This window comes from Hyperoodon ampullatus (genome assembly GCF_949752795.1).
Source record: "Hyperoodon ampullatus genome assembly, chromosome: X".
Classification (NCBI taxonomy): domain Eukaryota; kingdom Metazoa; phylum Chordata; class Mammalia; order Artiodactyla; family Ziphiidae; genus Hyperoodon; species Hyperoodon ampullatus.
In genome coordinates, this window is record NC_136913.1 from 56952112 (window position 1) to 56965965 (window position 13854).

Here is a 13854-nt window from a genome sequence, read left to right on the forward strand (position 1 = left end):
GCTGAACCATCTCCTTGAAATTTCTTTTCCTTATTCCCCTTTCTTTCCCACTTTAAGTATTGGCATAGGTTGTACTTCTCTGCAAGTACCCATCCTTGATTATCCCAAAGTGTCCTGTATATACTCAATAATATCACTGTACCAAAATGATTGGTAAGGCAGCACTGTATAGTGATTAAGTACTTCAACTCTGAGCCAGGTACATGGATTTAAATTCTAGCTCTCTCACTAGCTAAATGGCCTTGGGCATGTAACTGTCACATATCATGTGTTTATTATCATCTTCACATTTCAGCTGAAACAAAATGACTATCAGAGAAGTTACATTGCTCAATGTAACACAGATAATATGGCAGAGAATGTCAATTGTTCTCCAATATCCATTCTCTCCTTATTTTAGTAGAAGAACTAAAGTCTTAGCTAGGCACATGGCTGCCCCAAACAAAAACTAAATTTCCCTGCTTTTCTTATAGCTAGATCTGACCATGAGATTAAATTCTGATAAATGGTATGTAAATAAAAGTGATATGTGTGACTTCCAGGTCATTGCCTTAAAGGAAAGGGTTATATCCTCAGGTTTCTTTCTTTCATACTTCCCAATTGATATTAATGTAGAAGATATTTGGTCATGCAGATGAAGCAGCACCTTAGGGATGACAGAACAACAACAAAGAAGTAAGCTGGGTTCTAGCCTTTGTCAAGTCATGGTATCAGGCCTGGACCACCTTGCTGAACTGTTCCAAACCAAGAAATAAATGTCTCTTGTGTTGGAGCCACTGTGGTATCTTAGTAGCCTTACCTGTATCTTACCTAATACAACTAGTAAGTGGAAGAGCTTGGATTTGAACTGTGCATACCACCTGGACTATATCACCAGTCCCCTCCCCCTGAAGAAAAGTTTTTATTGAATTATGCTCTTCTAGGATAGCATTGGCTGCTAGAAATCCTAGAGTCAAATGTAGGGCCATCCGTAGCAAGTGTATAGGACTTGTCATTAAATATTTCTTGTCTAGCCTCATTCCTGGGTTCATTTTCTATCTGTATCATGATTTTTTATTTGACCTAATTACAATGTACACTACCTCATATTTTACATACCATATAAATATAACACCTTAAATTCTTTAGAATGTTATGGGGTTTTAATAAGTATTGCTTTCTTTATGGTTTAATTGTACATATACCACTTTTATACCTGTCATTTTCCTTTGTTTACATGGTTGTCTCCATATTATACTATTAACTCTTTAAAGGCATGTACAATGATATTTTTCTTCTTCTAGACCATCTTGCATGGGGTCTGATAATAAAATAGTTGCATGCTCAAGCAATGTTTGCTGAACGAATGAATTTCACAGGGTCAGAAATGCTATTAAATGTCATTGTGTCATATGGAATTTCCTTCCATTATAACTTGAGCCAGAGAGAAGACACAACTCTAAAAATTGGCTAGGGGAAAGTGTCACATGGTTGGAGGAGTGATGGTGAGGATAGGAAATACATACCTTGACAAAGTGCTCAATTAGGATTTCCACCACAATGTTCTGGAATTTGATGTTCATCATGGCAGCCACAGTGTCCTCCTGAGCTCTCATGAGAGTGGGCCCAAAGATCACCCCCATGTTAGAGGGGGTCATAAGATTCTCTTTGCTGTGCTCACACACACTGCCAGAAGAGAAAGGAAATGATTAACAAGATTTTCTCCAAGACCCCATTGTAACCAAGACTGCGTTAGATGCTTTAGGGGGTAAGAGAAACTAAAAAGTAAAAGAAAAGGAGAGGCCCAAAATATATATGGGAAGAAAAGATTACAAAGGAAGCAACTAGCAAAGAATACAAGATAGCATATAATTAGGGGCCAAACTGAGCCATAGATAACTTAGTTTGTATCACTGTAAAAGTCACGAGAAGAGGGGTGGATGGCTATAGTATTTGGAAAGACAGGAGGGAAGCAAGAAGGTATTCCAGGGCAAGAGGTACAGCATGTATAAAGCATATATAAAGAAGAACAAAGCGTATAGAGAAAGTGCCTACCAGTCTCACCAGTCAATAATCTAGTCTCTTCCCCAGCCCTAGCTAGAGAGGCAAAAAACTCAAAAAGTCAAAAGAGATCCTTAAGATTAGCACTTTATCATTGTCCTCACATTGCAGATGAGAAAACAGAGGTCCAAAGAAGGAAAGAGATTTGGCTGAAGCCACAGTCAGTTAGCCTGATTAGAGAAGGGCCTCTAATCCCAAATTTTCTGGTCCCTAGTCACTTCCCTTATTTAAATTACCTTAAGTGGCTTCCTATCACTTATAGGACACTTATAGGACTCTTCAAAGTAGCAATTAAAGTCTTCAGTAACTTGACACATATTTCCAATCCCAATGCACAGCTTGGGCTCTGAAGCTGACCTGGATTTGAATCCCAACTCTGCCACCCATTAGCCATGGAACAGTGAATGTTGCTGACCTAACTTCTCTGGGCTTCAGTTTTCTCACTTGCAAAAATAGTATCCACCTCAGACAGTTGTGAAATAAATAGAGCTAAATTGCTTTAGCATGGTATCCTGGAAATATTCCATTGGAAGTATCTGCTGTTATAAAGACCTCTCCAGGAGCCTCCATCTAGGCACTGCTGATGTCTGACACTCTTAAATACTACACTGCTTAGATGAAGTTTTCTGGCTATATCATGCTGTTTCAGATCTCCGTATCTTTGCTCATGCCATTCCCTGTTTAGAATGTCTCCATCCTCCTAGATCCAAAGAATGTCTATCCTTTGAGATTCACTTTAGGTGACATCTCCTTCAGGGCTCTCACAGCCCACTGTCCTCATCTTGATTGACACTATTGGCAAGTTGAATATATTGCAATTTTCTGTTTCTTATCTGCCTTTCCTACTAGGGGGTAAACAACTTCCAAGTGTGTGTGCCTCACACAGAGCAGATACTAATTAATTATTTTTAATAGAATTGAGAGCCTCTAGCACTCTTTCATGTAGTACTGGAGACAGATAAGTAAAAGGTGTACAGCCCTTTGGTCAGTTTGGCTGTGGGAGTGGGGAGATAAGGGAATGGAAGAGCCCACCACAAACACTAATTTTCAAAACTTGCCCAGGTCAAGCGCCTTGAGAGACTGACCCCATTAAGAGACAGGCTCCAGTCACTAACAAGGTAATTGACAGGGACAGAATCCTTAGACAAATCCTAATGAAGTCTGTTAAGCCCATGACAAAGGCTGGGTGCCATTCAGATGATAATGAACAGCAACTATTCACAGGCCTTTGGTATTGCTGGACTGGTAATGGATCCCTTTTAACAGTTTAAATACTTCTGCAATTAACCCTTATTTTTTAGTGACAGAATATTTCAGATGTTAAAATGGAAAAGCAACTCCATGCTGCCACCAAGATCCAGAATGGCTAAACCACTAGTAACAAGGCAAGGACACTTGTGAGACAACAGCCTCCAGCATGTGTAAATGCTTATCTCGTTTTTTAAGCTTTGAAAGAAAGTGACTTTGGTTAAATATGCCAGAGCTCACTTAATCTGCATAACTCCAAAAGGCAGAGTATATTATCTCTGAAGTCTAGTTTCACAGAGGGTAAAGAACTTAGTTAATGTCAAACAGTTTGTGAATACATGGCAATACAGGGATTCAAACCCATATCTGTTGGGCTCTAAGTCTTACAGTCATCCCATTGCATCCCACTGCCTGCTTGTCTAGTTCCTGTCAAGAAATCAGCCCCTATGGGGGCCCCTTTAAGCTAAAGCCACCTTCTATTTCTCTGATGGAGGTTCGAGGTATTCTATTTAGGACACTCTTTTCATTCTTAATCTTCTTATGAGATTTGAAAGGTAATCTATTCTTTGGGGAGGTTTCTTTCTATTTGACATCTCTCCTTTTGTTATACATTTTAAAAAATCATTAAGAGGCATAATTGTGGGTTAATAAGATGAATGAAACCAAAAATAAGGGCATCATGAGTAGTTAATTAGGTGGGAGTTTGTAATATGATTCGGAAGCAAAGAAATCTTAAATTCTCTAGTCCACTTAGACTAAAGAAAATAGATACAACTTCTTTTTTTAACATCTTTATTGGAATATAATTGCTTTACAATGGTGTGTTAGTTTCTGCCTTATAACAAAGTAAATCAGCGATACATATACATATATCCCCATATCCCCTCCCTCTTGCATCTCCCTCCCACCCTCCCTATCCCACCCCTCTAGGTGGTCACAAAGCACTGAGCTGATCTCCCTGTGCTATGTGTCTGCTCCCCACTAGCTATCTATTTTATATTTGGTAGTATATATAAGTCCATGCCACTCTCTCAGTTCATCCCAGCTTACCCTTCCCCCTCCCCATGTCCTCAATGGATACAACTTCTTGAACATCAAAATTTAAACCAAAGAAAACAGGTATTAGAGAGAGGTTATAAAAAGCCTCCAGTTTAGGAAAAAATAATTTTGATTAGATGGTTTAGATCAGAGGTCATAAATTAAAATGCCTATAAAAACAGCACTACCTTATGATCCAGCAATCCCAGTTCTAGGTATATATTCAAAGGAAATGAAATCAGTATCTCAAAGAGAATATCTGTACTCCCATATTCATTGCAGCATTAGTCACAATAGCCTAAGTGTCCTTAGATGGACAAACAGATAAACATATACACACAATGGAATATCAATAAGCCTTAAAAAAGAAGGAAATCCTGCCTTTTGCAACAACATAGATGAACTTAGAGGACATTATGTTAAGTGAAATAAGCCAGACACAGAGTAGAATGGTAGTTGCCAGGGGCTGGGGGAGGGGAAAATGGGGGAGATGTTGGTCAAGAGGTACAAATTTTCAGTTACATAAGATGAGTAAGTTTTAGAGATCTAATATATAGCAATACGAATATAGTTAACAATACTGTAGTTTTGTGCTTGAAATTTGCTAAGAGGGTAGAACTTAAGTATTCTTCATAGAAAGAAAGAAAGGAAGGAAGGAAAGAAGAAAGAAAGAAAGAAAAAAGAAAGAAAGAAAGAAAGAAAGAAAGAAAGAAAGAAAAAGAAAGAAGGGAAGGAGGGAGGGAGGGGAGGAAGGAAGAAAGGAAGGGAGAAAAAGGTAACTATATGAGGTGATACATATAGTAATTAGCTATATTATGGCAATTATTTCACAACATATACATATACCAAACATCATTATGGTATATAAGTAATATACCATAAATATATACAATTTTTATTTGTCAATTATACCTCAACAGATATGAAAAAATAAAAATAAAAACTGAATAAGTTCATTAAACTGGTTCCATCACTAATGCATTGTATGACTTTGGGCCTATCTTTTTCCATCCCTAGGTATCTGTTCCCTCACCTATAAAATGAGGTGGTTATTGGGTAATCTAAAGAGCCTTTCAGCTCTGCCATTCAGTGACTCTCAGAAAGTCCTTCCCTTGAAAATAATGGAAAAAAGAAACAGTCACACATTACATGTCTACTGTTGGAAGAACATAGAACCATTTATTAAGTATGTATGCCCTCCCCACTGTAAAGACTACCCCCCCAAAACCCAAAATAACCAAAAAAAACCCACCCCAAATCCCCAAAAAACAAATCAAAAAAAGAACTTGAATCAGAGCAAGCCTCTTGATTCAAAATATGGGAAAATTTAAAGGACAAATGACCTGTTTTCTTTTTTCTTTTCTGTGTTACATGGGCATCTCACTTCTGTGGCCTCTCTCATTGCAGAGCACAGGCTCCGGACGCACAGGCTCAGGGGCCATGGCTCATGAGCCCAGCTGCTCCACGGCATGTGGGATCTTCCCAGACCGGGGCACGAACCTGTGGCCCCTGCATTGGCAGGCGGACTCTCTAAAACTGTGCCACCAGAGAAGCCCCAACCTGTTTTCTTTAACAAATAAATCATAAGAAACAAGAAAGAGATGAAGAAGAAACTTACAGATTGGGAACATGGTAAAAACACAGAGGCCCTATCCTATCAAACTTTGGCCTCTGTGTTCTTTATTAGGCCTCCAAGTGATTCTGATACACACAAAAGATTGAGAATTACTGCTATAGATAAGGGATCACCAAACTATGGCCCTTGGGCCAAATCCAACCTGTTTTTGTAATTAAAGTTTTATTGGAGTATTGTTATGCTTATTCATTCACATATTATGAATGGCTGTTTTTGTATTATAAAGGTAGAACTAAGTAGTTGCAACAGAGTCCATATAGCTCACAAAGCCTTCAATATGTATTATCTAATCCTTTCTGGAACACATTTGCTGACCTCTGCTAGAGATTAAAAGAGACTTAAAAAACATCTGAAAAGATTCCTATGTGTGGACGTTATTTGGATCCTTATTAAAATATATATATATATATATGACATATTTGAGACTACTGGAAAATTGAACACAGAATATTTAATGATATTAAGTAATTATTAATAGTTTGTTTTCAGATGTGATAATTATATTGTGTTTATATGTACAAAGAATTTTCATTTTTCAATATACATACTGAAATATTTATGGATAAAATAATGTCTTAGATTTGCTTCACAGTAATATAGGAGGAAGAGAAATGAATAGGGATATAGATGAAACAATGTTTGCTACGTGTTGAAAATTGTTGAAGCTGGGTGATAGGCACATGAGAGTTCCTTATAGGCACATGAGAGTTCCTTATACTATTCCTTCAGACTCAGGATGCCACAGGATTTAAAAAGTCCGCCACCCTCCTAAACAAGATTTTGGCTAAAGATTTAAGAGGATTATACCTGGATCAAGGTTGAGTAGAGGCCTTTCCAGCCAGAACAGAACAAAAGCATCTGAAGTGACAAAAACCCTTCTTAAGGACATTATACCTAGGTACGGCTTTCCCTCTACTATTCAGAGCAACAATGGATCTGCTTTCATCACAGAAATAATGCAAACAGCAAATAAAGGTTTAGGTATAAAATGGAAACTTCACTCAGCATGGACACCCCAATCTACAGAAAGGCTAAGAAGATGAACCACACTCTGAAGAAAATGCTCGCCAAGCGATGCCAGGAAATTCATCCAAAATGGAACAAGGTCTGGCTGGTTGCTCTCCTTTGTATACTGGTGGCCCCTAGAAGTGGGCTAGGTATACAGGATACCACTCTTACCCACTAAGAGTAAAGAAAGAGAAACATTTCTAACACAGGAGGCAAAAATTAAACAGTATGTACAACAGATTGGTCAGTTGTTAACCACTGCATGAGTTTGTGTTCCAGAGGTCTCCCCCTCATCTGGAGGCTCCCTTGTATCCCTTTAAAGCAGGAGACCCAGTGCTGCTGAAAGTGGGAAAAAGAGCAAGGGGGCTTCCCTGGTGGCACAGTGGTTAAGAATCTCCCTGCCAATGCAGTGGACATGGGTTCGAGCCCTTCTCTGGGAAGATCCCATATACCGCGGAGCAACTAAGCCCGTGCACCACAACTACTGAGCCTGCACTCTAGAGCCCAAGAGCCACAACTATTGAGCCCATGTGCCACATCTACTGAAGCCCACGTGCTCTAGAACCTGTGCTCCACAATAAGAGAAGCCTGCACACTGCAACAAAGAGTAGCCCCTGCTCACCGCAAATAGAGAAAGCCTGCATGCAGCAACGAAGACCCAACACAGCCAAAAATAATAAATAAATCAAAAAAAAAGAGCAAGGATCTGAGCAGCAGCTTGAAGAAAAACAGAAGGGATTCTATGACATTCTTCTTACTACTCAGAAACTTTAAGTATTTGTTCCGACAAGCAGAATGAAAGTTCTGTTTTCTTATCCTTTCTCATACCCCTTATGTACAAAGCTATAGATCCATATGCTGATCCTTTTGATAATTCTAACTGCCAGATATGTGGTCAGCTTCCTATTTCTGGGTCTTCAGGACTGCCTTGATGGGTTTTCCCCATACAGGAAATGGTTTGGAAACAACTGGCTACAACAAGTCTCTCCGAAGTACCAGTTCCACACTAGGCTTCAGACTTATTCCCCTGAATTCCTAAGGAAATGAGATCTTTTCTGTCTACTAAAGTTCCAGCTGTCATTCCTCTTACCTCTAACTGGGCCTGTTGCACCAAAATGGCAAACCAAGGGATTGAGATCTTAATCACATAAGGCTCGGATCCAGGATTTGGAGCTCAAATATTGTAAATTTGGTATCTACTCCCCAAAATTTAGACACCCTATCTCAGCAGGAAGTAGAATGGTCATCACCCAGTTCCCTGAAAGACTTGGGGAAAGATAAAACCAAATTGGGGATTAAAACCGAGTTCCCCTAAAACCAGTTTCCTCTGCTGAGTTTATGATTAACATCTCTATCCAAAATGATTGTTCCCTTTCTCATCTAATATCTGTTCTCCTCAAGATTGAGGAGGATCAAAGAAAAAGGGGGAAGTGAGACCAAGCAGGGCCCTGTGGGACTCCCAGGCCTCCACGTTTCTTGTAGGCAAGACTCCAGCCTGCATGACTTTCCCTGTGTTCCAAAGGGCGGATTCGAAGAGCTGCTAATCAAGGGAGAAGCAGCCAGGAAACCACCTGAGGAGACTAAAGGAACCAGAGAAGCTCATCAAGAAGATTACCTGAGACCAGATTAGAGGAGTGAAGGCCCTACACATAACCTAATCTTGTCAGAGACCCCATCCTTGAACCACTGTTATAAAACCCTTCATCAAATCCTCTGGGGTTGGGACACATAGTTTTTCAGGCAGGCGCCAGCTGTGTCCCCCTTTGCCTAGCAAAATAATAAAGCTATCCTTTTCTATTCACCCAAAACTCTGTCTCCAAGGTTTGATTTGTCACTGGTGTACAGAGAAGCTGAGCTTTTGGTAACATCCCAGTCCCTGAAGATGATGCCCTTAAGGGCAGACAGCTTTGGTTTCATCCATTGGTGTTATATTATCCATAATTTACTTCAAATACTGCAACATAGCCAGTACAATGTCCTAAATTTCATCAATGTCATCAATTGCAATCACACCATTATTTTATAATGTACCACTGAGAAAGAAGAAACTTTCACTGTCAAATCATTATGTAATATTTTTGAAGACATTTTAAATCGAAAATAAACTCAACAATGAACATAATTTAAATAAAATGACTACAACATGAGCAGCTATGATCATGTTCATGCATGTAGAGGTTATGATAATTACATAAAAACCGCTACCTGACAACAGTGATTTTAAGAAACAATTGATTCTAAGATGCATTCAGAATTCAGGTTACAATTTGAAAAAGACAAGTGCCCCTTAGAATGGATGAAATTTGATATATGTGTTTGTTAGTTTTCATGCACACCCTAGGACAGGTCAGTTATGGTTGTAGTATTCTAATTTTAAATGCATATTTACATACTCTAGGGCTGATTAATTAGTATTTAAAAGACTCTAATCAGAAGCCAGAGGGGCTACTATAAGCTTCAGCTAACCTCATCTCCAATCAACACCAATGGCTCTGTTAATTAGCATGGTTGGTGGCAAACTGACTTCTCATTGCTTAGATGTGTCAAGATACATGGATTGTGGATTGGCTAGAAATATTGTATAGACATTCTCAAGCTTTCATTGACAGGTTAGAATAGAGGAACAATCAATCTTAACATCAGTAAGGTGGGTCAACTCATATTATGCATCTTCAGATGTGATGCAGCATAAGGTACACAAAATCACCTATGATGTGTTCTACCCCCAAAATAGTTAACTTGAATCCATCTAGCCTTAAAATACAACCTCTACTTTATAAGAAATAAAGAAAATAGGGGAACAAGCTGAAAAATACAATGACAAAAGTAGACAAAACTAGTGAGAGAGTGGCGTGGACATATATACACTACCAAACGTAAAATAGATAGCTAGTGGGAAGCAGCCGCATAGCACAGGGAGATCAGCTCGGTGGTTTGTGACCACCTAGAGGGGTGGGATAGGGAGGATGGGAGGGAGGGAGACGCAAGAGGGAAGAGATATGGGAACATATGCATATGTATAAGTGATTCACTTTGTTATAAAGCAGAAACTAACACACCATTGTAAAGCAATTATACTCCAATAAAGATGTTAAAAAAAAAGACTCTACAGAACAACTAATTTTTGGGTCAACTAAGGAAATGTTAATATGGTCTGGAGAGGTAGAACTTGTTGAACTGAAAAAAGGTGGAAATTGTTGAACTGAAAATAGTTTGGTGTTACTGAACAGCATAACCTCAATTTGGTAAAAAATGTAAATGTGTTTGTGTGTGGGGTGTGTGTATACATAAACACACACACACACACTCACAGAAAGATCCAGAAGAAAAAACATGAATACATTAATAGTAGTGATTTTTGGATGCTGAGAATAGAAAGCTTTTATTTTGGTTTATTGACTTGTTTTGCTCTTCTATATTTTCCAATCTCTACAATGCAATGGTATTGCTTCAGAAATAACAGAAGTGCTATTATTACAAAAACAAGAAGATTCTAATAAGCCTAAAAGCTCACACCCTATAGAATGGTAGTCCAAGCCTAGGATTGCAAAGGGGTCTTGCATTTGGGCATTAGATCATGGGATTTTATTGCCTGACTACAATTGCGTTGCTGTAATATTATCTAATCTGTTTCAATTTAAACTTTAATGCATGATGCAGTCAGAGCAACTGAAAGGAAAGAGAGCTGAGACTTCACTGAGTTTACAGAACAGGTTGTACAACTGTTTTGAATCTGCTTCGAGATAAATACCTGCATGAGTGGCAGAATTAGGTCTGAGGCTTGCTTGCATTGTATATGCCACTGGTCATGAGATTGTGGGGGAGGTAACCTGTACCATTCTCCTACTTCAGATTAATGGAAACAATAGGTAAAAAGCAAAAAGAATAGAATTGGGAATCTCAAATTGGCTGATATCAGTTTGTGTTTGCCTGTTATTAGCCTAGAAAATGGGCCAGCAGTGGGAACACACTACGAAGGCATAAGTTATAATTATCATATAGCCTATGAAAGCAGTGGTAGGCAGGCAGGAAAATTATGTGAATTCTGAAAGCACATAGATTTTCTTCTCCTGTGTAAATTTCCCTGTTGGAACTAAGCCTATTTTTATTTGCATTTTCCCTATAACTCTTGGTTATAAAGATACAAAAAAGTTGAAAGAATGGTACTATGAACATTAATACTGTCTATACCTAAATTCAGGAATTAACATTTTCCTACATTTGCTTGTTCTCTCTGTATATTTTTTTATGAGCCCTTTAAAAGTAAATTGTTTCAACCCTAAATACTTTAGTATTCATCTCCAAATAATAAGCATGCTGTCCTACAAAACCACAATAACATTTTTATACCAAGGAAAATTTATAATAATTCCATATCACCTGATATCTGGTCCATATTCAAATTTTCTCAAATGTCATGAAAAAATTATTTTACAGGTGGGTGTTTCAAATCTAGATCCAAAGTTCATACACTGCATTTGTTTCTGGTTTTTTAGCCTCTTAATACAAAACAGTACCACTACCTTTTTTCCCCAGGACATTGACTTTTATAAAAATTCCAAGCCAGTTGTCTCAAAGAATGTCAAACATTCTGCATTTTTCTATACCCTGTATTTCCTGTAAACTTAAAAGGCTAAATTTGATTGGGGTTAAACATTCTTGGCAAAAATATTTGTTTATGTTGTATACTTCTTACTATATCCCATCAGGAGGTAGATAAGGTCAGTTTGTATCATTATTAGTGATGCTAAATTTGATCAATTAACTAAGGTGGTATTTGCCAGATAACTTTATTGTAAAGATACAGTTTCCATTTGTAATTAGTAAGTAATCTGTGGGTAATACTTTGAAGCTATATGAATATCTTGTTCCTGAAAACTCTTTTACTCAGTGGTTTTGATCCATGCCTGAAACAGGGTGCTGAGGTTGCAAACTCGTAGTTTTTCTTTTTGTTTTCTTTCTTAAGTGTAGTTGATTTACAATATTAGTTTTAGGTGTACAACATAGTGATTCAATATCTTTATAGATTATACTCCTTTCAAAGTTATAAAATATTGGCTATATTCCCTGTGCTGTACAATATATCCTTGTAGCTTATTTATTTTATACATAGTACTTTGTACCTTAGTCCTCTACCACTATCTTACCCCTCTCCACTTCCCTCTCCCCACTGGTAACCACTAGTTTGTTCTCTACATCTGTGAGTCTGTTTCTGTTTTGTTATGTACATTCGTTTGTTTTATTTTTTAGATTCCACATATAAGTGACAACATACAGTATTTGTCTTTCTCTGTCTGACTCATTTCCTTAGCATAAATACCCTCCAAGTCTATCCATGTTGTTGCAAATGGCAAAATTTCATTCCTTTTATGGCTGAGTAATATTCCATTTTATGTATGTATACCAGCTGCTTTATCAATTCATCTGTTGATGGACACTTAGGCTTCCACATCTTGGCTTTTGTAAATAATGCTGATATGAACACTGGGGTGCATGTATATTTTTTGAATTAGTGTTTTGTTTTCTTTGTATATATACCCAGGAGTGGAATTGCTGGATTATATGGTAATTCTAGTTTTAGTTTTTTGAGGAACCTCCAAGTATTTTCCATAGTGGCTGCACCAATTTACATTCTCACCAGCAGCATACTAGGGTTCCTTTTTGATGACAGTCATTCTTTTGTTTGTTTGTTTGTTTAGCAAGAAGAAAAGAGTTTTTTTATCACTATGGATGATAAATGAAACAATGAGTAAATAAAATTATACTTTTAATATTGATTTACAGTATTTCAAATATCTCTGGGTGTTTATATTTAATCTATGTATCCATTCAGACTTCTTAAAATTATTTTCATAAGCTAATGATCCACACAGAATTTAAAAATTCACAGTATCCTTCAATTCTATTTATTTTATTAAAATCCAGTCCTCTATCTAATTGCATTTCTTTTCTTCTTTAAAATATAAATAGTGGCACTTAAAATAACACTAACAATTGCAACAGATCCAACCACTGACAATACCAAGATAGAAATGTTAACTCTGGGATTTGGATGACTTTCACCAGGACTGTGATCTGCTTGAGAAATAAACAAAGCGATTGTGTAAAGTTGGATACTTTTGATGTCAAATTGCTTTTATCCACACTTTGAATGGCAATGAATATGTGGGTTGCATTTTCTTCTGAGATATTTCCTGGTTTGAATGCAAAGGTTTCCTTGGAGTTGGCCTCATTTGGTAGCAGATCAGTAGTGTTTACTTGCAGAGCATAGTCAAAATCATCCCTTAGCTCCAGGATGTTTCCACTTATTCTTATGATATACTGTTGAACTTAGGGGAAAAAAAGGTGCAAATGATGTAGGATCTGGAGCATCCATTTAAAATTCCTTTTTATTAATTTTTCTCAAAAATATTTAGTTATGTCAAGCTTATACTCATATCTAAAGCCTTATTTATTTTTCTATAAAAGCTGAATTCTGATTTTTAAACTCTGTCAAATGCTACCTTCTCTGTATGAAAAGTGGTAGCAGGTTATAATGTGTCACATTTGATTGATTCAAAACATGAGATTATAAAATTAATACTTTTCTGAGCTATCAATTAAAAATTATTTTCCTCTTACTCACCCTTACACCCCTGCTTTTGCAATGAGTTCCTTTCACTTAATCAACACTGCATGACACTTTGTCCTTACCGTTTACAACATCAAAATCATCTGGTGCTGTCCATGTTTTTCTAAACAATTTTAATTGTAGTATAGTTGATTTACAGTGTTGTGTTAGTTTCTGCTGTGCATCAAACTGAATCAGCTACGTATACATAGATCCCCTCTTTTTTGGATTTCCTTCCCATTTGGTCACCACAGAGCAGTGAGTAGAGTTCCCT

General features: G+C 37.4%; 1 protein-coding gene across 2 annotated transcripts in view; it reads right to left on the reverse strand.

Moving 5' to 3' along the window:
- Nucleotides 1–13854, reverse strand: part of OPHN1 (oligophrenin 1) — a gene marked incomplete at both ends in the record, with an annotated part of 648741 nt that overhangs the window by 108089 nt on the left and 526798 nt on the right. For both annotated transcript variants that reach the window (XM_079727359.1, XM_079727358.1), the window contains one exon: nucleotides 1506–1665. In XM_079727359.1, the coding sequence (XP_079583485.1) occupies nucleotides 1506–1665 (160 nt within the window). The remainder of the gene's footprint in view (nucleotides 1–1505; nucleotides 1666–13854) is intronic.